The sequence below is a fragment of the Myodes glareolus genome, chromosome 8 (assembly GCF_982192425.1).
Source record: "Myodes glareolus chromosome 8, mMyoGla1.1, whole genome shotgun sequence".
Taxonomy (NCBI): domain Eukaryota; kingdom Metazoa; phylum Chordata; class Mammalia; order Rodentia; family Cricetidae; genus Myodes; species Myodes glareolus.
Window position 1 is genome coordinate 690,658 of NC_142033.1, and position 25,403 is coordinate 716,060.

The 25,403-nt window shown below is 39.9% G+C and overlaps 1 protein-coding gene across 2 annotated transcripts in view; it reads left to right on the plus strand.

Annotated features, from left to right (window-relative positions):
- Rnf212 (ring finger protein 212) overlaps positions 1 to 25,403 on the plus strand; it is a 36,966-nt gene that overhangs the window by 8,841 nt on the left and 2,722 nt on the right. Inside the window, exons 3-9 of one of the 2 annotated variants that reach the window (XM_048447011.2) lie at positions 3,081 to 3,155; positions 5,036 to 5,092; positions 6,265 to 6,323; positions 10,667 to 10,719; positions 10,827 to 10,878; positions 12,512 to 12,554; positions 14,574 to 14,637. In XM_048447011.2, coding sequence (XP_048302968.1) covers positions 3,081 to 3,155; positions 5,036 to 5,092; positions 6,265 to 6,323; positions 10,667 to 10,719; positions 10,827 to 10,878; positions 12,512 to 12,554; positions 14,574 to 14,637 — 403 coding nt within the window. The remainder of the gene's footprint in view (positions 1 to 3,080; positions 3,156 to 5,035; positions 5,093 to 6,264; positions 6,324 to 10,666; positions 10,720 to 10,826; positions 10,879 to 12,511; positions 12,555 to 14,573; positions 14,638 to 25,403) is intronic. The other variant, XM_048447012.2, reaches the window with a different exon arrangement.

The following is a 25,403-nucleotide window of genomic DNA, read 5'->3' on the forward strand; positions in this document are numbered from 1 at the left end:
ATAGGCTGCCATTAGAAGATGTGGCCCAAATGTGGGGTAGGTTTTCCTACTTCAAATAATCTGATTATGAAAATACCTCTTCTTCTCCCTCCCCTTCACTCATGGGCATTTTTATTTTGCACTTATTAAGGGACAATTGACATCTACCCAGTAATGGCTCATTTAACCCATTAATGTGGGGTATGTTTTATTCAAGAGCTTGCTCATGTCTCAGAAAATTACAAGCGCTTCTCCTTAGAGGCCTGCAAACTGTAGTAGCCCTGTCCTTAGGTGTTGATTGCTTTAAAGAGCTACCAGAGCAGCTTTGAAAACATCTTCTCCTATGCATTCATTACTAGTATGTAAAAATGCTGTGTTACCTCCTCCATTGATGGTGTGAATGCAAACTTCTGCCACCACTTTGGAAATCAATATGGCAGTTTCAGAAAATTGGGAATCAGGCTACCTCAAGACCCAGCAATACCATTCTTGGAAATATACCCAAAGGATGCTCAATCATACCACAAGGACACTCACTCAACTATGTTCATAGCAGCTTTATTTGTAACAGTCAGAACCTGGAAACAACATAGATGTCCCTCATCCAAAGAATGGGTAAAGAAGATGTGGTACATGTACACAATGAAGTAGTATTCAGCTGTTAGAAAATGATATTATGAAATTTGCAGGCAAATGGATGGAACTAGAAAAAACATCATCCTGAATGAGGTAACCCAGACCCAGAAAGACAAACATGGTATGTACTCACTTTTAAGTGGATATTAGCTGTAAAGTAAAGAATAACCATGCTACAATCCACAGACCCAGAAAAGCTAGATAATAAGGAGGGCCCAAGGGGGGAGGCATAAATCTCCCTGGGAAGGTGAAATAGAATGTATCTCCTGGGTAGACTAGGGGCCAGATGGAGATGGGAACATGAGGGAACTAGTTTGCAAAAGGTATTTTTAAAATCATGAATTAGGTATATAATCAAGATAACTATATTTATTACTTTTCTGTAACTCTTTATAATATTCTGTTTTACCATATTTTGTTTGTGGGATGGAGAATACATTTACTTTTTAAAAAATTATGTGTCTGTATGTGGTATGTGCACATGAGTACTGTGCCCACAAAGATATTGAATCCTCTGGAGTTGGAGTTACATGTATGCCTTTACAGGTACATTGTACCCTGTAAAGATTTGTCACTTGTATTGGCTTAATAAAATGCTGATTGGCCAGTAGCCAGGCAGGAAGTATAGGTGGGGTGACCAAACTAGGTGAATTCTGGGAAGAGGAAAGGCTCAGTCTGTAGACACCACCTAGCTGCAGAGGAAGCAAGATGAGAACGCTGCACTGAGGAAAGGTACCAAGCCACGTGGCTAAATATAGGTAAGAATTATGGGTTAATTTAAGTTGTAAGAGCTAGTTAATAATAAGCCTGAGCTAAAATTAATATAAACCTCTGTGTGTTTTGTTGGGACTGAACGGCTGTGGGACCAGGCAGGGCAGAAACTCCATCTACACAGATAATTGTGAACTGCCAAACCTGGGTTTTAGGAACCACTGAGTCAGCTTTCTTACCCCTTCATTTACTTTTAAAATTAAAAAAACTCACGTAAGAGTCCAAAAATAGAGTCAACTTGTAATGACATACTTCAACTTTTGTAGATAGATTGAATTTGCTATTATTTTACTTGGGATTTCTGCACCCATGTTTATATACAAGTTGAAATTGAAAGTTTCCTTTCCTGTATTACATATTCAAGTTTGAGAAATCATAGTTAATAATTTCATAAAAGTTCTTGGAGTAGGGAGTGATAGCACATGCCTTTAATTCCAACACTTAGGAGGCATAAACAGGAGTTCTGGGTCAGGCTGGGCTATGTCACTAGTTCAAGACCAGCCTGGATATGTATGTGTGTGTGTATGTATGTATGTATGTGTTTATGTACATATGTTTGTATGTATAAGTTTATTGCAATGAACTCAAAAATAGGAACACTGCATGGCTAGATTAAAAAGTCACTCAAACCCAGCCACAAACTATACATCTCAATGAATTTTTGTATAATTAAAATTCTGAAGCCATGGAGATTACTTAGAATTTTAAGCTTTCAGTATCAATTACACTTTTATGTGCCTCAAAACAGGTATATAAGGTCTGGAATGGTGTTCTTTTATTTTGTTTTACTTATTTATTTATTTTGGATTTTTGAGACAGAGTCTCTCTATGTAGACCTGACTGTCCTAGAACACCCTATGTAGACCAGGGTAGCTTCAAATTTAAAGAGGTCTGCCTGCCTCTGCCTCCCAAGTGCTGGGATTGCAGTCATGTGCCTCCCTCCACACATTGCTGCTTTTTTTCTAATTTTTAGTGACTATTGTGAGTCCTTTCTTCTTGAGTAACTTTACCAAAGGTGTATTAAGTACTATGAACTAATTTCAGCATTTTCAGAAAGCTAATATTTGGCTCTGTTGATCTCATGTGAACAAACCTACACACAGACACACACATCACTAAAATAAAAATAAAATCTTTTTTAAAGATTCAACTAACTTAGATTTTCCTGGCTATGCAAGGACCTCTGGTGGTTTCAGTCCATTGATCTTTTTACCATGCTTTCCCTTCTCAATGAAGTATTGGTTCTTACTTCATGCTAAACCAACAGCACAGCCCTTCCACACATAGCTAATACTTGGCTGGATTTCACCACACTTGCTCTTCTCTTGCTCTCTGTGATCTGTAAATGATTGTTTCCTACCCACACGGAATTCCTTTATTTTTGCTTTTAGTATTGATCTGTTGGTGACAAATCCTCTTGGGTTTTGGGGGGGTCTGAAAAAAAGTCACCCTAAACTTTTGCCTTCATTTTGAAGCACATTTTCAATGGATATAGAGTGGCATGTAGTCCAGGGTGCTCAGTAGCTGCCAATGGGTGTCACTGCCCTGCATGCTCCTTAGACATGTGGTTATCTTCTCAGGGGTTAATTGCTGTTTCTTTGTGTTATGTATGTATAGTTAATTGTAGATCTTCAAATATAGTTTTTTTAACTAGTAGCCAGAAGTTTCTACATAGTCATTTGCTTTCTCTTTAGACTAACTCCAATATCCAGGCATTCTTTCTGAGCATAGATGGTCTGTGTAAGAAGTATTCACAGGAAACCTCTCAGGTGAGTTGTGACTTTGAGGCTTGACTTGGTGATGCCCAGAGCATATTACCTCAGAGACCCTGTGATGTAAGTGTTCTGGAGGACAGTCGCTTGCAGAGGTGAGTGTGAAAATATCTTCTGCTTCTCTGTTTTCTTTTTAATTATCTCACTTGTAAAATAGTTCAACATAAAGGTTTCAGTGCTGACATTATGTCTGATCTATGTCGTTGTGTATGCTTTTGTGTGACATTGAGATATATGAGCTCAACTTTGTTTAGATCTACCCTCATTTAGACATTATACCCCCACAGATACCAACTATATTTCTTTTTTATTTAGTAAAATAATTTTTAATTGATTTTTATTGAGCTCTACATTTTTCTCTGTTCCCCTCCTTGCATCTCCCCTCCCCTTCAGCCCTCTCCCAATTTATCCCAGGAGATCTTGTCTTTTTCTATTTCCCATGTCAATTAGATCCATGTATGTCTCTCTTAGAGTCCTCATTGTTATCTAAGTTCTCTGGGATTGTGGTTTGTGGGATGGTTTTCTTTGTTTTATGTTTAAAAACCACTTAGGAGTGAGTACATGTGATAATTTTGTCTTTCTGGGTCTGGGTTACCTCACTCAAAATCATGTTTTCTAGCTCCATCCATTTTCCTGAAAAATTCAAGATGTTATTATTTTTTTCTGCTGTGTACTATTCCATTGTGTAAATGTACCACATTTTCCTTATCCATTCTTCAATCGAGGGGCATTTAGGTTGTTTCCAGGTTCTGGCTCTGACAAACAATGCTGCTATGAATATAGTTGAGCACATGTCCTTGTGGCACAATTGAGCATCCTTTGGATATATACCCAAAAGTGGTATTACTGGGTCTTGAGGAAGGTTGATTCCTAATTTTCTGAGAAATCACCACAGTGACATCTAAAGGGGTTGTACCAGCTTGCATTCCCACCAGCAATGTAGGAGTGTTCCCTTTTCCCCACAACCTCTCCATCATAAGTTGTCATCAGTGTTTTTGATCTTTGTCACTCTTACAGGTGTAAGATAGAATCTCAGAATTGTTTTGATTTGCATTTCTCTGATTACTAAGGATGTTGAATATTTCCTTACATATCTTTCAGCCATTTTAAATTGCTCTGTTGAGAGTTCTCTGTTTAGGTCTGTACTCCATTTTTTATTGGATTATTTGTTCTTTTGATGACAAATCTCTTGATTTCTTGTATATTTTGGAGATCAGACTTCTGTCTGATGTGGAGCTGGTGAAAATCATTATTTATAAACTAGCATAGAAGTTCTTATACAGCCCAGGCTGGTTTTAAGCTCATAATTCTCCTACCTCATCCTTCCAGATGCTGGGGTACAATTGTGTGCCACCATTCACAGATTTCACAGTCCTTTTTTTGTTTGTTTGTTTTACGAATGCAGTCTTGCTTGGGAGGCCACTGCTAGCCCTCTAGTCTCTAGAGCACAACCCCTCCTGGAGCACAAACCACAACTCCTAGACAACCTGAGATTGCAGACCTGGAAGAGTCCAGGCAGGCAGAAGACCCAGTGACACAAATGCTTGGAGTCTTGCCTGTTCCCATTATCATAAGAGCCTCTCTGTGCCATCTACAGTGCAAGCCTGTCTCTCTAAGAAGCCTTAGCCCATCACCATGACCAGATTCTAGGTTCCAGTACTGCTTTCCATTCGGCTCTATCCTGGGGGCAGCTAACCACAAACAAATCCAGGGAATCTGTGACTGTCCCCTTGGGAAGAGATGCAGGTCTGTTGGGGGAGAACATGTAAAACAGAACATGCTACAACCCACACTTCAAGTTTCTTCCAGCCTTCAGCTTCACAAGAGATATGCCATGATTTTGTGCCCTCAACAGCTGAAATGTGTTGTCTTACTAGATTTCAGAATTTCAAGAAAAACACAGGAGGAGACTGATGGCCTTCTATCAAGAAAAGGTAAATGAAATCAAACTCTTGCTTCTTTAATTGTTTGATCTTGTAATTTCAATGTCATATTGTTATAGTTCAAGTCCCCCCCCTTTCTCTGTAGACAAGACTGGCCTCAAACTCATGGGGCTCCACCCACCTCTGCCTTCTGAGTGCTGAGATTAAAGGCATGTGCCACTATGTCCAACTTTGAGTCCATGATCTGAATAGGGTTCACTAGCACCTATGATGTTTGTTTTCCTTTGCATTTCCAGTTGAGGAGGTGGTTACTTCTTATGACCATCAGTCTGTCTGCCTGACCTGCCTAGGAGCCCCTCTGCTTTGGGCAGACTACACAGAGTTAACTATTCTGTCCACCTGGACTTCCTCATCTGTACTGACCAATACTAGGGCCTCAGGAACATGAGAGCAGCACAGAGGCTTCTCTTCTCATCCCTCTTGCTTTTTACATAAAAGTCCTTTTTAAAAAAAAAACTCCAAAGGCTATATAATAAATGAAGTGAGAGGATCCTAGTTATAAATCCATAGAGTTCTGAGACCCTATTAGCAAGTCTAGAAGGCATTTCCCAGTCCACGACTGTGGTACACAGATGAGACAGGCAGGCAGGGCCCTCAGGTCCTGTGCACAGTTCACTGTCCTCACTCTGATATCCACTGCTTTATCACTTAGCACTCCTACATCACTTCCTAACAGCGGCCCAGAATCCAGCCGAGAGGCTTCTTCCAGTCTAGTCTTGGTTACTCATTTGATATGTATTACCTTATTAAACCTCTTAGCAAAAGAGAGGTTTTACATACACCACTATAAATTTGAAGATTTTAAATCTACCCCTTGACATTTCCCAGTGCCTTGTGACAATACCAGATCTAAATCTTGACATGTTACAGACTGCATTCTGAAATCATCTGTGTAGAGGAGGACATGTTTCAGACTTGACATAAGAATTTCTAAGGAGTACCTAGCAGAGCTTTATGCTTTGGGCTCCTGCTGGCTAGTTCAGGTCTACTGCCTTGTGGAGACTGAGCTGGGTGTCTCTAGAGCTCTGACCTGACTCAGCTCTGTACAAAGATCCTGATGGGCTAAGCTTGCTGAAATGTCACATTTGTAGACAAACCAAAAGTGTTCTCTGAACTGCCGCTTGGCATAGTCTATCTAATAATGGGATCGTATTTATATTCAGATTTCTCAGTTGGAAGAGTCCCTCAGAAAGTCACTGCTACAAATCAAGCAACTGCAAAGGTAAGAGTACCTCATGGGAACAATAATCTAGTTCCATATTACTGAGATAGACAAAAACACATAAAAGAGATGAAAGGTCCCCACAGAGGCTTCCAAGGCTTATTGAGGCATTGGTAAAAGGCCAGGAATTACAGTGACCATAATGCAAATGGTGGCTGCCTGCAGTTTCTTTTGTGCATGACATGGCAGCCAGGTATGGAGGGAGAGCTTAGCATGGCATCTGTTCTTCAAGGCACTTACATTGAGTAAATCCATTGTATTAGTTACTTTTCTCATTTCTGTGATAAAAGCAACTTGAAGAAGGAGGAATTTATTTTGTACAGTAGTACATCCTGGGGTGAGAGGCATGGCAACAGTAACTTGAGGCCACTGATCATATCATTCCTTCATTCAGAAAGCAGAGAAAGGTGAGTGCTGGTGTTAAGCTTACTTTCTTCTTATTAAGTCCAAGACCTCTGCTTGTGGAATAGTGCTACCCAAATTTAGGGTGGGTCTTCCTACCTCATTTAATTCAACCTACAAATTCTCTCATTAGATATACCCAAAGATTTGTTTTCTTTGAAATTTTAGATTCTGTAGAGTTGATATTAGTCATTGCCAGTCTACCCTTTGTCAATTTCACATCTAAACATAGCTTTAAAGCCATAACTTTCCACCATGACCATCTCGTAATGAAAAATGCTGTTCAACTTTAAAAGTCCACATAATCTTTAACAGTTCCAAAACTGCTCAAAAGTATAAATGTAGGGCCTCTTATAAGACACAGTTCATTATCTTAACTATGATATTCTATAAAATAAAATTTAAAAAAACAGGTTATGTACTTCTAACATATAGTGTCACAAATTAAACATTTGTATTCCAGAAGGAAGTAATTGGGGCAAAGCAAAGTTAGACAAGACTAATACCCAGAAGGAAAACACCAAATTCTTGCTAGAATCATCTCAGCTCCAAATAACTGGGTAGCCTATTGTTCAATGCACAAAGTTCTTCTTTTGGGATGACTCCACTCCATGCCTACAGCTTTCCTTGCTAAAGTATCATGATCATGGCATCTCCAAGATTCTGGGATCTCCACTGGACTTCAGCTTCACATCTTCTTAGAGTGGCCCCTCAAGGGTCCCCTAGCATAGAATCCAACCATACCACACATTGCTTGGTCTCAGTGGTGGCCTTCTGTAATCTTAGTACAGGCTTCCCTGATTACCTTATTCTTTCATATTTCATTCCTTAGAACCAATACCACATGGACAAGACTGCCAAATTATGCTGCCAGATTGAGCCTGGCCCCTTGGACCATAGTTGCATCAGCCTCTGTGTACCTCCAGGCTGATCCTGAGGAAAGTTTTCCCTGGGCTGTGGTTGTCAGTCATTCTCAGTTTAGATTCTTTTCTTTCAAAAGAATTTGGCTTTCACAAGATGGAGCCTTTAATGGCTAGAGTCTTGCCTAGAGCGCTTATCCTATTTTCACAGTGCAAAATTTAAATTTTCTCTTTAGTGGTGCTAATCTTTCTAACAATTACAGCTCTTTCTCATCCCCACCTTATCTATCTACAACTTTAAACTGTGTCCTTTCCCTGCTAAGGGGCAATTTACTTATTTATCCATTCTGCTGTTGCTCTTTCTTCCTGTAGACCTGGATAATAGGTAAGAGCCTGGGTAAAATCTTACCTTGGAATTTCCTCCACAATCAAATTAGCCTATTTCTTTTTAATTCAGCCTCAGTGAAGTTCTCAGAACATGAATAGAATGCAGCCACTTTTTTGCCAGAAGATAACACAAATGGCCTCTAGCCCAGTGCCTAATAGAATTCTTCTCCACTGAAACCTCATGAGCTAAGCCTCCACCACCTACATTTCTGTCAGCATTTTATTCTTCCAAATTTCCAGCAGACACCAGACTGGCCTATTAAGCTCTGCTTATGGTATTCTAAGAATTTTCTTTCTTTCTTGTTTGTTTGTTTTTCAAAACAGGGTTTCACTATAGCTGTCAAACCTGTCCCAGAACTATCTCTTTTAGACCAGACTGGCCTCGAACTCACAGAGATCCTCCCGCGTCTGCCTCTCGAGTGCTGGAATTAAAGACGTGTGTCACCACCACCCAACTTCTAAGAATTTTCTAACCTGAAGTTCCAAACTATTCCACATTCTCCCTGCAGACTGGTTTCCAAGGCCTAAGAACCATGTGGTTAGCTTTAGCACAGCAACAGTCCCACTTCTCAGTACCAATGTTTTATATTAATTATTTTTCTCATGGCTTTGACAAAAGCATATAACTTAAGGAAATAAGTTTATTTTTACCCACATTTTGAAGTGGCAGCCCTTTGTGAAAGGTAAGACATCGAGGCAGTGGCAATGAAGCACCTGGTCATACTGCTTCTACAGTCAAGAGACAGATAAATCCTGGTGGCCAGTTTGCTTTCTCCTTTTATTCAGCTCGAGACTCTCTTAACCTATTGGATGGTACCACACCCACATTCAGAATGAGTTGCCCCAACTCAGTTAACTCAGTCTAGAAACTTGCTCATTAACCTGCCAAAGGTTTAGGCAATTTTAAATCCTATCAAGTTAGCAATTAATATGAGCCACATAGTCATATATTATAATGAGGCATATCTCAAAGTACTACAAATAACCAAATTATATTATATTTCAATATCTGAAAAATAACAAACATTAAAAATTTTCATTTCTTATTTGTTTTGGTTAATGCCATAATAATGCTCCAGTTGTGAAGTTTTTGTTTTGTTTTGTTTTGTTTGTTTTGTTTTCGGTTTTTTTGGGGTTTTTTTTTTTTTGGAGTCTGTCTTGGAACTAACTCTTATAGACCAGGCTGGCCTCGAACTCACAGAGATTACCTACCGCCTCTGTCTCCCGAGTGCCTGGATTAAAGGCGTGCACCACTACTGCCTGGCTAAAGCTCTGTATTTGTACTTAATGTCCATGAAATATGAACTCCATAACACCATAGTTTAGACAACACATTGATACAAGACATGGTGCATATTTGTCCAGTGGTGGCTGTGTTTTTCTTAGATAATGGTACAATTACCCATGAAGCTTTTATGTGTGGAATGGTCAGTTTGGTTTTTCTCACTGGCTACCTAAGTACGTGGACACCTACTAACCTTAACAACCAAACACCTAAAGGTGTCTTGACCGTATTGGGCCTGGTAATGTGACCAGGAAGTAGGTGAGTAGGTGAGTACCTGTTACAGCTCCTGACCAAGCTCTTTTTTACCTCCATCTTGAAGAAAAGGGCATCTTTTCTCTATCCTTTTTTTAAAAAAAAAAAAATGGAAGAGTTGGAGAGATGTCTCAGCAGTTAGGAATATTTGTGACTGTTTCAATGGACCATGGTTTGGTTCCCAACACCCACATTGGATGGCTTACAGCTGTCTATAACTCTAGCTCTGGGAAATCAAATGCCCTCTTTAAGCCTCCATGGGCACCTAAGAGGTACCATTCTTGATTTCAGATATTCGTGTGAGTCAAGTATGTCAACTGCTTTTGCTCAGGTGCTTCTGTTTGAGGGAGGGCAATAAATGAACTTATATGTCAGACAGGAACATGTACTCTTATGGGAAATGATACTGGGTGAGAGAAATGAATACTAATGGAGGGCTCCAGGAAGTGACTTTATAACAGAAGCCCAGGTCACAGTTCTCGATAAAAGTCTATTCTTGGCTTATTTGGTCTGACTGGACTGATTGCAAGTATAGACTCTCTCAATATTCAGACCAGTGTGTATGTTGCAGTATCTCATCTGCATTTTTCATACATGCCTTGTGAGTCTTTAGAAACAGACATGCTTTGCCCTACATTCACATAAACATTACTAGGCTAGGCTAGGCAGGTAGAGAGTCCAGGATGCATCCTGCTGTGAACAGACAGCTTAGCATACAGCAGACATTGAGTAGGGTTATTAGGTATCAGACCTCAGGCAAGGTTGTCTCTTCTGCCTTCTGTCAGAGAAATCAGGCTTGCTTTGTTGGGGAAAAACTACAACCCTCATCTACTTGTTCCATTTCTCCTGTTAGCCATTAAATCTGAGTGGTTAATATCTCTTATTGTTACATTTGAATTTCATACACTTAAAACATAACTTGTCAATGACCCATTATTATAATAGTTGCAACCACAAGTGTCAGTTACATGGTGGCCAGTGTTGGTTTTCTTTGCATTCTAGTTGTGAAGGAATAAAGCAGTAGGCCAAGAGAATGTGTAGAAATTCAGTTAACTATTTCCAAGCCTTTTTATACTTTGGGATGAAAGAGGGAAAAATCAATTTCATTAATTAATCTTTACTCCATCCATTAATTAATCTTTACTCCATATATTTAGTATGAGGTCATCACATCAGGCAGCTTTCAACACAATCAAATCTTCTGTTTCAAGTAAGTGAATTAATTTTGTAAAGGAGAATATAAAGATATCTGCTTCTGAGCCACAAAAAAATAGGCACTAATAAAAGGCTTTTTTTAAAAAATCATTGTTCCTTCAGCAAAGCCAAATGGATACCTCTTGCCGCCACCCAACTCTTCACTTCCTGACAGGTGTGTGGGCCTGGTGGGATGGTGTGAGAATTTGTGAAAATTGAGTAACCCATAGTCATATCTATGGACATGTCTACATTTCCTCCCATCTTATTCTACTTACAAACCTCCAATCCATTAACTAAGTGCATGAGCAATTCACTGGATGTCCAGCTGCTCTAAGTACTAGCTTACATTAGTGTGAAACTTTGGTTCCAGAGTCAGAACTTAGATCCTCACTGGACAATCATAGTATTCTATTCTTGCATCCACAGCAAATTAGTTGAGTATGATCAGGTGTCTATGAGCATCCCAGAAATCCCTGCCCTACCCAAAAGTGAAGTTTGTGTCTGTGGATGTAGCAGGATGGTCCTTCTTCCTCATATGCCACTCTACTCTGAGAGTCCTATCTTGTATCTCTGGGTGTCCTTGGGACAACTCAGCCTTGAGAAACTCTGGCTATCCCTTGGAAAGTGCACATTCATTATACCATTTATAGCCCTAAAACCTGATTTGGGAAAGCAGTCTCCATTCTTGCTCCTCTTGAGTCTGAAATAGAATTAGGCATAAGGAGGGAATCACCATGGGCATATGCCTTTAATGGGCCCATCGTGTTCTCTAAGCATGATTTTTTTTAATATTTATTTATTTATTATGTATACAGCATTCCTTCCATGTATGCCTGCAGGCCAGAAGAGGGCACCAGACCTCATTACAGATGGTTGTGAGCCACCATATGGTTGCTGGGAATTGAACTCAGGACCTTTGGAAGAGCAGGCAATGCTCTTACCCTCTGAGCTATCTCTCCAGTCCTAAACATGATTTTTCTATGGGTTTAGTTGATGGGTCTGCAGCAAGCAGGTGTGAGTTCCAGGAGACTCTCCTGTGATTGGAAAGTTGTCACATCTGTGCTTTCTTGTGGGTTGTGAAGTTACCAGACCAGTCAAGCAGACTGTCTCTAGTTGCCCCATAGGGAGTTGTCACAAAGAGAATATTATGTAGAATATATATATCCAGATTGAAGACAGTGAAAACAAAGAGGAAAGTCGGGATCTGTAAAACTCTTGATGTTTTGAGGTGACATCAAGATGGATGTCATCAAGACGAGGTGACATCCCTGTCCAGGAAAATTAAATTTAAAATAGATGTTGAAGCAACTGTATATGTAGGCTGAGATGAGCCATCCTGGACTCCTGCTGAAGTAGTTAAGAAAGGGTGTCCCTTGCTCTAAGGTCACTACCATCATCTAACCAGGCTAGATAAGGGCCAAATTGAAAATAAATCCAACTGATGTTTCCATGTCTTCTTTTTAACTAATGAATTCTGTAACATGTAGGCTAATCATATATTAACAGCAGTAAGTGAATGTTCCTGTTCATAGGGGTCTAGTCAGTAGTACTAGGCAGCAGTTGAAGAACTAAGACAAATGTGGGGGCTGTAGCTTTTCTCTGGAGAAATTATGCCTAAATTTGCAGTCAATGAACACCCAGTAGAATACATAGGAAGAAGCAGACTTACCCCTATACACACCCTGACAACCCCATGAAAGAACTGGGAAATTCGCTCTGACTTATTACATACAAGGATATTTAAATTTATGTTTTTAAATTACAGTAAATTTTCAGTCTCATTAGCATGTTTCACTGATTAACAGAATAGAATCAATGGAAATTGACCTGACTCCTCAAGCAAGAAAGGTAAGTATACCTGGGCTGCCACGTTGCTCAAGGTACATGTCTCTAGCAAAGCTCTTTACTGTAACTGGAGGTTTCTCTCATGCCCGCCAGTTCCTGAATAACCACTCCAAGGCTTAACATTAATTACATACTGTTTGGCCTGTTAACCCAGGTTTATTAACTAGCACCTACAACTTAAATTAATCCATTTTCCTTTATTCCATATTTTACCGCGAGGCTTGTGACTTGTTACCCCACATCTTGCTTCTCCAACAATCTGGCATCTCCCTCACTCCTCCTCCTTTCTCCCTTTTTCTGCTTAGATTTCCCACCTATCTGTATTGTGCCCTACCATAGGCCAAAGCAGCTTTTTCATTAACCAATGGTAATAAAACATATTCACAGCATACAGAGGGACAATCCCACATCACTTTACTGTATTAACACCAGAGTTAATGGATGGGTTGTGATTAGAAACAAGAACATTCCCTTCTGTCTTTATGGCCAGGCCTGTGGTAAGGGCAACAGGGTCCCTTGCATTGTTAGTAAAAGTGGCAGGACTTGGAGCCGTGTATTTCATCTTCTCTTGACCATAATCAAGAAAGAAGTGCTTATTATAAACAACCCAATCAGCCCTAAAAACAAGTGGGCCAGACATGTAAGGCCTAAAAAACAAAACCACAACTGTAAATTGGAGAGAAAAAAAACAGTGGAAATGAAACCAAACCTAGGAATGCACCAGTTCAGGCAGAACTGGATTCTGTGCATGCCATATTGTTCAAATATGAGGCCCTCAGAGATGTTTCACAAGGCTGAAATATCACCAGGTGGGCTGTAACCAGTAGAATCAAGCAAAGAAGAGAGACTGCATACACTCTAATGACACTATTTCTTTGGTGTGAATTTACTACTGTATGTTGTTTTAAGGGCCTTTAATAGAGCTGCCTGCCTGCTAGCACATTTTTAAGTGCTTTTTAAATGAGGACCATTCTCCTAATAGTCCTCCAAAGTAGATACCGGTGTGTGGACTTGTCAATCAGAAGTCATGTCCATTTCTAAGAGAATCTCCTGAACCTGCTTATAAAGGAACCTAGATTTCAGAGTAGATAGGTAGGACTTTAGCAGGGAATGAGAAGTTATTCATGCCTTGAGGAGAAGATACTTAAGGTTCTTGGCAGTTGACACAAGGACAAACTGCTCCCTCCCTGCTCAGCTTACCTCTTGTATGTGCTCACTTCCGCCAGTGTATACCTACTCTACTGTGGGCAATTCCCTACTCTCCCAGAAGCTCACAGATCCCTGCTGCATATCTCAACTCCTTAGAGGCTAGACATCTGCTTCTACCTTCTGCCTGAGGCCTTGTTTCAGGGTTGTTGCACATGTACTGGTGGTTTTCCAGATCTCCGTATTAATGGTGAAGAGGGACCCTTATGGGGGACAGGGGAAGGTCATTCTGCTTCAGGTTTCTTTAACCCCCAAGCAGTTGGGGTGAGCTAGAGATACAGAAGATAACAGGCACAGTTGATACATTTCAGCTGGGGGGAAAACAGAATTCAGTGAGTGAAACTCCAAAGGGAAGTGTTAGACAACACATAGACAGACATCTGGAAAGAGGGCAGTTGGTAAACATTTTAAACTTTGCAAGGCAGAAGTCTTCTCTGAGTCAAGCAAGGACAGTAGGAACCTGTGTTCCTAGAGTCTCAGGAAAATGGGGGCATAAGCAGGAGGGTTCAACCTAGGCAGCTCCAACCAGATCATTTGGGATTTTAATTGTCCTTTACTCTCCTGATATTCCTAAAGGAATTTAGTGGGGTCCCGCATCATTTACTATTTCAGGACCAGGGAGAACAGAAGTGATCCTCTGTCCTTCCCTGTTCTGTCTCAGTCTATGAGGCTATCATCCAGTAAACAGGTGATTTTGTCATAAGCGTCAGGACTACAGAGCTAGAGCTCCAGAGACATCGGTCCTGATGAACAGAATTGGACCCTCACAAGCAGCAGTTTGGACATTTCACTGACTGTTTTCTTTTGCCTATGTAGCCTGAGATGGCAGCAGGCCCTTCAAGAATCTCTCTGATTAGTCCACCTCAGGATGGACGCATGGGTAAGTAAAATTTCCTGTGATCTTACTTTAAATCCATGCAAAGCAAGGATATTTTCCCTGAAAGGCATATTTCACCAAAGTTGTCAGTACTTACCTACTTAAGGGCTGCCCTCCACTAGCTGGCTGGGAGATTTTGATTTACCACATTTTGAACCATATTAGGAAAAGCTCTTGGGATCATACATCATGGGGGAAAATGCTAATCTTGTTTTACTGTCTCCTTGTAGTTTAATCAAAAGTTGTTTTGCCTCTTTATTTGCTAATAATTGACTTGGGTTGCTAGTTCATTGCCCTGGTGGCTCTTGTCCAGTGATCCTTCCAGACCCTGATTCTTGTCATGTGGGCTCCCTAATATCCACAGCCCTCCTCCTCCTGCTCTGGGTGTGGGAGCTCTTGTTACCTAACAGATAAAAATTCCAAAACCTATAGCCTCCTCACAGTTCTCCTAGGAAGTATAGAGCCCATGGCCATTCTGCCTGCTCTATCCTGGTCACAGGTAAGGAGAAAGCTCAGTGAATAAAGTGCTTGCTGTGAAAGCATAAGGACCTGAGTTCACTTTCCCAGGTACCCGTGTTAAAAGCCTGATACAACAGTGCACATACTCGTCCTGAGAGATGGCAGTGGAGTTCACTAGCCAGCCAGTCCAGCTAAAATGACAAGTTTCAGATTTGGCAATTGGCAATTTTATATCTCAAAGACTAAAGTAGAGAATGACAGAGAAAGACACCTAACATTAACCCTTGAGCTCTAGGTACACACAGAGAGAAAGGGAGGAGAGGGAGAGATGAGGAGGAGAAGGAGAGCAAAGGAGAGGAGAAGTGAAGAGAAGAAAAACAGTTAACATGGCTCATAAAATGTTACCAGGCACTGTTTGGTGTCCTTTGCTCTACCTGGTTGGAAATAGTGGGTAAGTGAGGAAAAGCTCTGCCAGTGCTAACCTTTGACAACTTTTATAACCCTTGGCTTCTCCAGCCAGGCTGCAGGCAGGAGCAGGTGGCATTCTGTAGTATTATGATTTATGTGCAGACCTCACTGATATTCTCAGTGTTGGGTAACAAGTGTTATACTGATTATATAGACCTAGAATGATGACATAAGTCACAAAACAATCCCACACCAATTCAGAATTATGAATAATAAAAGGATTATTTATTTAAGGGGAAAACTTACATATCACTGTCCTAGACAACAGTCCTCTGCACGAACAGGAACAGAGTCTAGCAGCTGGAAGTGGGAGACAGAAGCAAGAGAGAGGTCGCCCGTTCACTGCTGCTTTTACAGTATAAGAGACCATGACCGAGTGGGCTGGTATCTTAAAGGCTATTGGCTGAAGGCGCGGAATATGCTCACACAGCACCTCCCCCTTTTGTTTAAATAAGAGAGTTCCAAACTCAATACAAAACTATACTCTAGGAACAGATATCAAATATAATTAGAATTACAACCAGCACAAACAATATTAAACAAGGAACATATGCTCAATGTTTTAATAAACATTCTATCCTATGGAGTCTAAGTCTTATATTGGAAATGGCTTGGCTAGATCATAAGAGGACAGTAACTATGACTATTTAATCTTCAATCCCATAGAAGGTCTGAGAAGGGAGATAATATTACTTGAGTAGGCAGGAAGTATAATCAAGTAGTTTCCAAAGTGAGCAATATATGACAGAGACAATTAGCTACCTGATCTATCACCCAAAGTCTCATTTTGCAGCATTGAAGCAATCAGCTTTGGCTTAGGCCTAGCATAACTGACAGACCATTTTTAGAGGCAGGAAATTTTTCAAAACCATCTTACCCTGTTTTGGCAAGATTTGACAGTCCTGCTTACCCATTTCCAGATATCATGTAACTTGTCAGTGGTTGAGGCATTGTCAGTTCCTTGCCCAAAGACCAGTTTTGCCTAGAAGAAAACAAGCTCCAAGTGGAGTGTCTTTGGTGCTCAACAGTCTCTCAGGAATAGATTGGTGCTGTCAGATGCAATCATGTCTCATGTCAACAGAACCCTAAGTTATTTAAATACCATGTTCCACAGATCCTTGAAGTGGTTGAAGATTACCTCTCTAGACAGAAGACAATCTCTGTGTATCTAAAGAACCTAATTGATCTGACTGTATGTACAACAAATATGAACAACTATTGACCTATAATAATTAATACCTGTATATCTTAAAGACTAAAACTTCATGTCAGAATATTAAATAATCTGTAAACTGTGTGCAACAAATGAGGACAATGACCTCAAAATGTAAACAGTATTTAAGTATCTTGATCAGAAGTAGGAGTAATATATAATGCAATATGAAAATATATCCTAAATGTTGTATCAATATACAATATGTTCTAACCAAAGGTAAAAACATGTGAATATACAATCTGACAGAATAACTTTGCATAGGTGTACAAATAATGTAAACAAAAATAACAAATATAATTTGAACTTTTATCAATATACAAAAACTATACCAATGTAATATAAAATATCTATAAATAATAGCTCACAAGTATTCACTCTATTACCCACTATTATTATCCTTTTTTTTAACAATCTTAGTTAGGATTCCCCAGCCCTTGACAGTGGCTAACATTACAGCTTCAGTGTCTAAGATGCCAAGATTCCCCAGATTTCAGGACTAGGGTGTCTGAAACCTTTGGCTTTGGGGCTTGGCCAATCTCCACAACACTTCAGTTACTTCTCATTGCTGTTACCACTATCACTGCCACCACTAGACTTTAGGGAGCACAAAGCTGCATTCTCAGAGAAGAATGACAGTCATATAGCAAAAGTGAAATGCATGTCAGACGTGGACCACAGGGTGTAGTCAGCATTCATGTTTCTCACATGAGAGATCTGTGATTCCAGATCAGACAACTATGAATCAGTGGTACATCAGGTAGAAAGGTCATCCCATGATGCCCACAGCCACCAGGCCCTGTACTTTTGGGCAGGGCAGGGATTCCTGGAAGGCCCATAGACACATATTCTTGACGTTTCTGCCTCTGCTTTTGCTACTGTTTGCATTATAGTTACTGCTATGGCTCTTGCCACTATCACCCCTGTAGCTGTCACTGTTACCATAACTCTGGCCACTACTTCGCCGCTGCTGTGATTCCTACTGAAATCACTTCTACAGTTATTGCTCCTACCACTGCTGCTACTTCCTTCTTAATGTTAACCATCTCATCCTGCTAAATTAATTATGAAAATCTAAAGTAGGTGAGAATACTTGAGAAAAGACTTTTATTGGGCTTAATAGTTCAATACCCAGATATAACATAAGAACATATCTCCAAGCTGGCTTCAGAAGTGTGTTGACCAACCTACTTATATAGCCACAAAAAGGTTTGCAACAGTAACAGCCATGTAGGCAGAGACTGTTTGTTCATTTCCTGGCTGCCCAGACCCGAATAATGACACAGAAACTATATTGATTACAACACTACTTGGCCAATGACTCAGGCATACTCCTAGCTAACTCTTATATCTTAAATTAACCCATTTCTATTAATCTATGTATCATCACTGGGTTTTGGCTTACTGGTAAGTATCCAGCACTGGGTGGGGGTGGGAGAAGGCTGCAGACTTTCTGGGCAGGTCCAAGTAATGGTGTGAACTTGGGCTCCATGTTGGACACCAATCTGTTGCAGTTTAAAATAAAATGGTCCCACACTAGCCCAGAATGGAGTATAATAAAGATTTATTTATTTAGGGGTAGACTCACAAAAAAAGCAGTGATTATCAGTCCTATGCATGAGTAGGGAACTGGAACTGAGTCCAGCAGCCAAGGGAAAAGCTTGCGCTTTTCATTTGAATTTATAGTACATGAGACCACGCCCAAACTGGGCCCGTATCTTAAAGGCTATTGGTTATTCATTGAAGGAGTTCCCACAGCACAGCCACTATGTAAATGGCATGCTGCATTCACCAATTATAGTATTGTCCATTTTATACAGTCACAGTCCCTCTATTCAATCAACAGGGGATACACGTTCCTCTGGCTTGGATGAAAATTTCACTGAAATTTGTGATAGCAGAGTCTAGCGCTGCTGTTTGAAATCACTGTGGCAATGGTATGCATCTTCAAGAGCTGGATCTGTGCTTCAGCAGCAAGCAGCTCTAGTTGTCATGTAGCTACCACAAGGCATCCATGGAGTGTTTAGGACGTCAATGATATCATAAGGGTAGTTCACCTGGCTGCTTGACTGACAGTCTTTAATTCAAGGCAACTGTGATATCAGGAAGGAGTCCTCTTTTTTATTATTTTTCTCTTATATATTGCATCCCAATCATAGTTTCTCCTCCCTCCACTCCTGCCAGTTCCTCCCCCAACTGCCTACCCTTCCCCTGATCCACTCTTCTGTTTCTCTTAATAAAAAGGAAAAAAAAAGATCAGGCCTCTCACGGATATGGGAACATGTTCAACTGAACATGACATAACAAGTCACAATAAGATTAGGCACAAACCCTTAAGACTGCACAAGGCAACCTAGTAGGAGGAAAGAGTTCTAGGAGCATACAAAAGAGTCAGAGACACCCCCCACTCCCACTGTTTGGAGTCCCACAAGAATACCCAGCTACACAGCCATCACACATATGCAGAAAACCTAGCTCAGACTCTTACAGTTTCCATGATTGTTGCTTCATCTCTGTCCCCTGCTTAGTTGATTCTGTGGGCTGTGTTCTCATGATGTCCTCAACCCCTCTGGCTCCTACAATCCTTTGTCTGTGAATCTCTGTATCTGCTCCCATCAGTTGCTGGATGACACCTCTCTGATGACAATTAGGCTAGGCCCCCATCTGTAAGTAAAGCAGAATATCGTTAGTGATCATTTTGTTGTTGTTGTTGTTGTTTTGTTTGTCAACTTCTATCCTGGGTCTCTGAATGGTCCAGCCTCTGATTTCTGGCCATACAGGCAATGTTAGGCATGAACTCACTCTGATGGTGTGGACTTCGAGTTAGACCAGTCATTGGTTGGCCACTCCCACAAGTTCTGCACCACCATTACTCCAGCTCATCTTGTGAAGGCAGGACAGATTGTAGGTCAAAAATTTTTTGGCTGGGTTAGTGTCCCAGTGCCACTACTGCAAACCTTGTCTGGTTATAGAAGATAGCTGGCTCAGACTCCTTATGCCCCAGGAGACTTTGCTAGAATCACTCTCATAGATCCAGGAAGTTTCCACTATGCTAGGTTTCCATATTGCCCTGCAAATGCCCCCCACATTCCACTTGTCTCTCACAGTACTCTCTCCCTCCTTTTCCCTGCCTGATCCATCCTGTTCCTATCCCCACTCTCCCCCAGTCCATCCCCCCCAAAAAATCTAACCTCTTTTCCCTTCCCAGGGTTAATTAGCCTCTTTGGGTCTGTGGATTGTGGCATAATTATCCCTTATTTAACAGCTAATATCCATTTGTGAGTACATAACATGTTTGTCTTTCTGGGTCTGGGTTACTTCACTCAGGATATTTTGCCTACAGATTTCCTGATGTCATTGTTTTTAACAGCTGGGTAATATTCCACTGTGTAAATGTACCACATTTTCTTAATCCATTCTTCCATTAAGGAGCATCTAGGTTATTTCCAGTTTCTGGCTATTATGAATAAAGCTGCTATGAACATAGTTGAGTATGTGTTCTTGTGGTAGGATGAAGTGTTCTTTGAGTATATGCCTAAGAGTGGTAGAGCTGGGACTTGCAGTAGATGATTCCCAATTGTCTGAGGAATCACCGTATTGATTTCCATAGTGGATGAGTGGATATACAACTTTGCCCTCCCATCAGCAATGGAGGAGTGTTCCCCCTTGCTCCATATCCTCACCAGCATAAACTATTACTTTGTGTTTTTGATCTTAGGTATTCTGACAGGTGTAAGATGAAATCTCAAAGTAGTTTTGATTTGCATTTCCCTGACAGCTAAGGATGTTGAAAAATTCTTTAGTGTTTCTCAGGCATTTGAGATTCCTCTGATGATAATTCACTGTTTAGATCTATACCCCATTTTTAATTGGATTATTTGATTTGTCAAAGTCTAGTTTCTTGAGTTCTTTATATATTTTGGAAATTAGCCCTCTGTCAGCTGTGGAGTTGGTAGAAATCGTTTCCCATTCTGTAGGCTGACATTTGTCCTATTAACATTGTCCTTTGCTATACAGAAGCCTTTCTTTTTCATGAAGTCCAATCTATTGATTGTTGATTTTAGTACCTGCATTATCAGTAGTCTGTTCAGGAAATTGTCTCCTGTACCATTACCCACTTACTCTTCTATTAGGTTCAGTGTATCTGATTTTATTTTTGAAGCCTTTGATCCACTTGGACTTGAATTTTGTACAGGGTGATATATATGGATCTATTTGCATTTTTCTACATGACTGATACTTAGTTAGACCAGCACCATTTGCTTTTTTCCTGTTGTGTATTTCTGGCTTCTTTATCAAAAATCGGTGTCCATAGATGTGTGGATTTAAGTCTGGGTCTTTGATTGGATACCATTGATTAACCTGTCTGTTTTTATGCCAATACCATGCTGTTTTTATTACTATAGCTCTGTAATACAGCTTAAAATCAGAGCTGGTGATACCTCTGGAAGTTCTTTTATTGTACAGGATTGTTTTAGCTATCCTGGGTTTTTGTTTTTTCGTATGAAGTTGAGTATTGTTATTTCAAGGTCTGTAAAGAATTGTGTTGGAATTTTTATGGGGATTACATTGAATCTGTAGATTGCTTTTGGTAGGATGGCCATTTTTAACTATGTTAATCCTACCAATCCATGGGCATAAGAAATCTTTCCATCTTCTGATATCTTCTTCAATTTCTTTCTTCAAAGATTTGAAGTTTTTAATCATACAAGTCTTTCACTTACTTGGTTAGAGTTACTCTGAAGCACCATTAATAAAAGCTCAGGGTCAGAAATTGGGGTTCAACCTGAAGATTCGAAGGCTCTTACCTTGACCTCAGTCTGAAATGGCAGTCTTGCCTCCAAGAATCTCAAAAGGAGACTGTGTGTGAGAGCTGTCTTCCCCTGTCTTATATTTCTCTCTAAGGCAGGGATTAAAAGCGTGCATCGCCAAGTTGCTATGGCAACTAGTGTGGCTACTAGGATTAAAGGTGTGTGTCATTATGGCTACTGAGATTAAAGAAGCATGGCATTGTGGCTACTGGGATTAAAGGTGTGTGTTACCATAATCTGGTCTGTAAGGCTAACCAATGAGACTGTTTTACTCTCAGATCTTTAGGCAGTCTATTTATTAAAATACAGTTCAAATGTCACTGCATTACTGATGTGGGAAGTTCTTCTGTTTATGTGTTGCTTTTATTGGTTAATGAACAAAGAAACTGCTTTGGCCGTGGTATGGCAGAGTAGAGCTAAGCAGGAAAACTAAACTGAATGCTGGGAGAAAGAAGGCAGAGTCAAGGAGAAGCTATGGAGCCACCAGAGGAAAAAGATGCAGTCCGCCAAGTAGAACCTTGCCAGTAGGCCATGAGCCTCGTGATAAAATATAAAATAATAGAAATGGGTTAACCAAAGATATAAGAGCTAGCTAGCAATATGCTTAAGTGACTGTCCAAGCAGTGTTTTAAATAATATAGTTTCTATGTGGTTCTGGGCAGCCAGGAATGAACAAGCGGCCTCCCCCAACACATTACCCCAAGATATTTTATATTTTTTTGTGACTGTTATGAAGAGTGTTGTTTCCCTGATTTCTTTCTAAGCTCTTGCTATTTATGGATCTACTGATGTTTTCTTCTTTTTATTTTTTTTAAAACAATCTTTTCTCATTTTATATGCCAATCACAGTTCCCTCTCCCTCCCTTCCTCCCATTCCCTTCACCTTCTACCCATCCCACTCCCTATCCACTCCTCAGAGAGGGTAAGGCTTCCCATGGGGAGTCAACAAAGTCTGGCACAGCACTTTGAGGCAAGACCAAGGCCCTTCCCCCTATATCTAGACTCAGTAAGGTATCCCTCCAAAAAGAATGGGCTCAAAAAAAAAAACAGTTCAAGCAGTAGGGATAAATCCTGGTCCCACTGTTAGTGGCCCTGTAGACTTCCACAGCCACACAACTGTCACCTACATTCAGAGGACCTAACTTGGGCATATGTAGGTTCCCCCACTGTCAGGCCAGAGAGTGAACTCCCATTAGCTCAGGTCAGGTGTTTCTTTATGGAGTTTTTTTTTTAATAATTAATTTTGTAACCAGCCACTTCACTGAAGGTGTTTGTCAGTTGTAGGAATTCCCTGGTAACATTTTCTGGAGTCTGTCATATCATTTGCAAATAATTACGCTTTTACTTCTTCCTTTCCAGTTTGTATCCCCTTAATCTCCTTCAGTTTGTCCTACTTCCCTAGCTTCAACTTCAAATACTGCATTGAATAGATATGGAGAGAGTGGACAGCCTTATCATGTTCCTGATTTTAGTGAAATTGCTTTGAGTTTCTCTCAATTTAATTTTATGTTTGTTATCAGCTTGCTGTAAATTGCCTTTATTATGTTTAGGTATGTTCCTTTTATCCCTAAATTCTCTTAGATGAAGAGGTGTTCAATTTTGTCAAAGACTTTTTCAGTATCTAATGAGATGATCATGTGGGGTTTTTTCTTTCCGTTTGTTTATATGGTGAATTAAATTGACTGATTTTCATATGTTGAACCATTCCTGTATCTTTGGGATGAATCCTACTTGATCATAGTGGGTGATCTTCTTGATGTCTATTTTATTGAGTATTTTTACATCTATATTCATGAGGGCAGTTGGTCTCTTTTTTTGTTGAATCTTTGTGTTTTAGATTTTTGAATGACTGTTACCTCAAAATATTAGTTTAACAATTTAAACTATATTTAAACTAACAATTTAAACTAAATTTAAACAATTTAAACTTCTGTTTCTGTTTTGTGAAATAATCTGAGGAGTTTCAGTGTACGCTCTTCTTTGAAAGTCTGGTAGAATTCTGCACTAAAATCATCTGACCTGGGCTTTTTTGAGGGGGGGAGACTTTTAATGACTCCTTCTATTTCACTGGGGGTAATAGTTCTATTTAAATTTATCTGTTCTATTTATTTATCTGTTCTTGATTTAACTTTGGTGAGTGATATCTATAAAGAAAATTATCTATTTCTTTTAGATTTTCCAGTTTTGTGGAGTACAGATTTTTAAAGTATAACCTAAAGATTCCTTGGATTTCCTCAGTGTCTAATGGTATGTCCCCCTCTTCATTTCTAATTTTTCTGATTTGAATATTTTCTATCTGTCTTTTAGTTAGTTTGGATAATGGTTTGTCTATCTTGTTGGTGTTCTCAAAGAATCAAATCTTTGTTTCATTGATTCTTTTTATTGTTCTCTTTGTTCCTATTTTATTGATTTAATCTTTCAGTTTGATTATTTCCTGACATCTACTCCTCTTGGGTGCACTTGCTTCTTTTTGTTCTAGAGCTTTTAGGTGTGCTGTTAAGTTGCTAGTATCAGATCTCTCCAGTTTCTTCATGTAGGTAGTGTAATGAATTTTTCTTTTAGCACCACTTTCATTGTGTCCTATAGTTTGGGTGTGTTGCACCTTCATTTTCATTGAAATCTAAGAATTCTTTAAATTCTTTATTTCTGCTTTGATGTAGTAGTAATTTAGTAGAGAGTTGTTCAGTTTCAATGAGTTCATCGGCTTTCTGTTGTTTCTGTTGTTGTTGAAATCTAGCTTTAATCCATGGTGTTCTGATAGGATGCAGGGGGTTAAAAACTGTATCTGTTGAAACTTGCTTTGTGACCAAGTATGTGATGAATTTTGGAGTATGTTCCATGAAGTGCTGAGAATAAGATCTATTCTTTTGTGTTTGGGTGAAATGTTCTGTGGATATCTGTTAGGTCCATTTGGTTCTTAGCATCTGATAACTCTGGCATGTCTCTGTTTAGTTTTTGTGTGAATTATTTGTCCATTCATGAGAGTGGGGTATTGAAGTCTCCCATTATCAGTGTGTTGTGTTGACCCAAATAAAACTACATCAAAAGTCCCCTTAAGTGGAATGGACTAAATGCTCCAGCAAAAAAAAAAAAAATGCAGAGATTGTCAGACTGGCATGACAATTCTGCCTACATTCTGTCTATAGTAAATATAGACCACACAAATAGGTAAAGGAAAACTGACAAAGAAGACTTGCAAACAGCAACTGGAAAGGAACTAGAGTGGTTTTTATTCATAGTAGATAAAGTACATTTTAAGATAACAATATTACTACTAACAAAGAGACATTTTATTAGTGTGGGAGGTCCTTCTGTCTATGTGTTGCTTTTATTGGTTAATGAATAAAGAACTGCTTTGAGCCTGTGGCAGGGAAGAACAGAACTAGGTGGCGAAAGATAGGCTGTATGCTGAGAGAAAGAAGGGCAGAGTCAGAGGGAAGCCATGGAGCCGTGCTGGAGACAAATGTGCTGAAACTTTGCTGGTGGGTCACGACCTCATGGTGATGCACAGATTAAAAGAAATGGGTAGAGTTAAATGTAAGAGTTAGCCAGTAAGAAGCTAGAGCTAATGGGTGATGGGGAAACCCTGTCAATCAATCACATCTAGTTAAGGTGTGGCTACCTACAACCCAGGAAGAAAAACCCTGAGGAATCAGATGCGCTCTCACGTTCTCTCTCTCTCTCTCTCCCCCCCCCCCCCCGCGACTCCAGACAGATAGGAAGTCGGACCTCCCACTCTTGTAGCGTGAATTCCCCCTTATAACCATTAAAAATATAATTGTTATCCTTGAACTGGCCTGGTTATTTATCATGCTGAC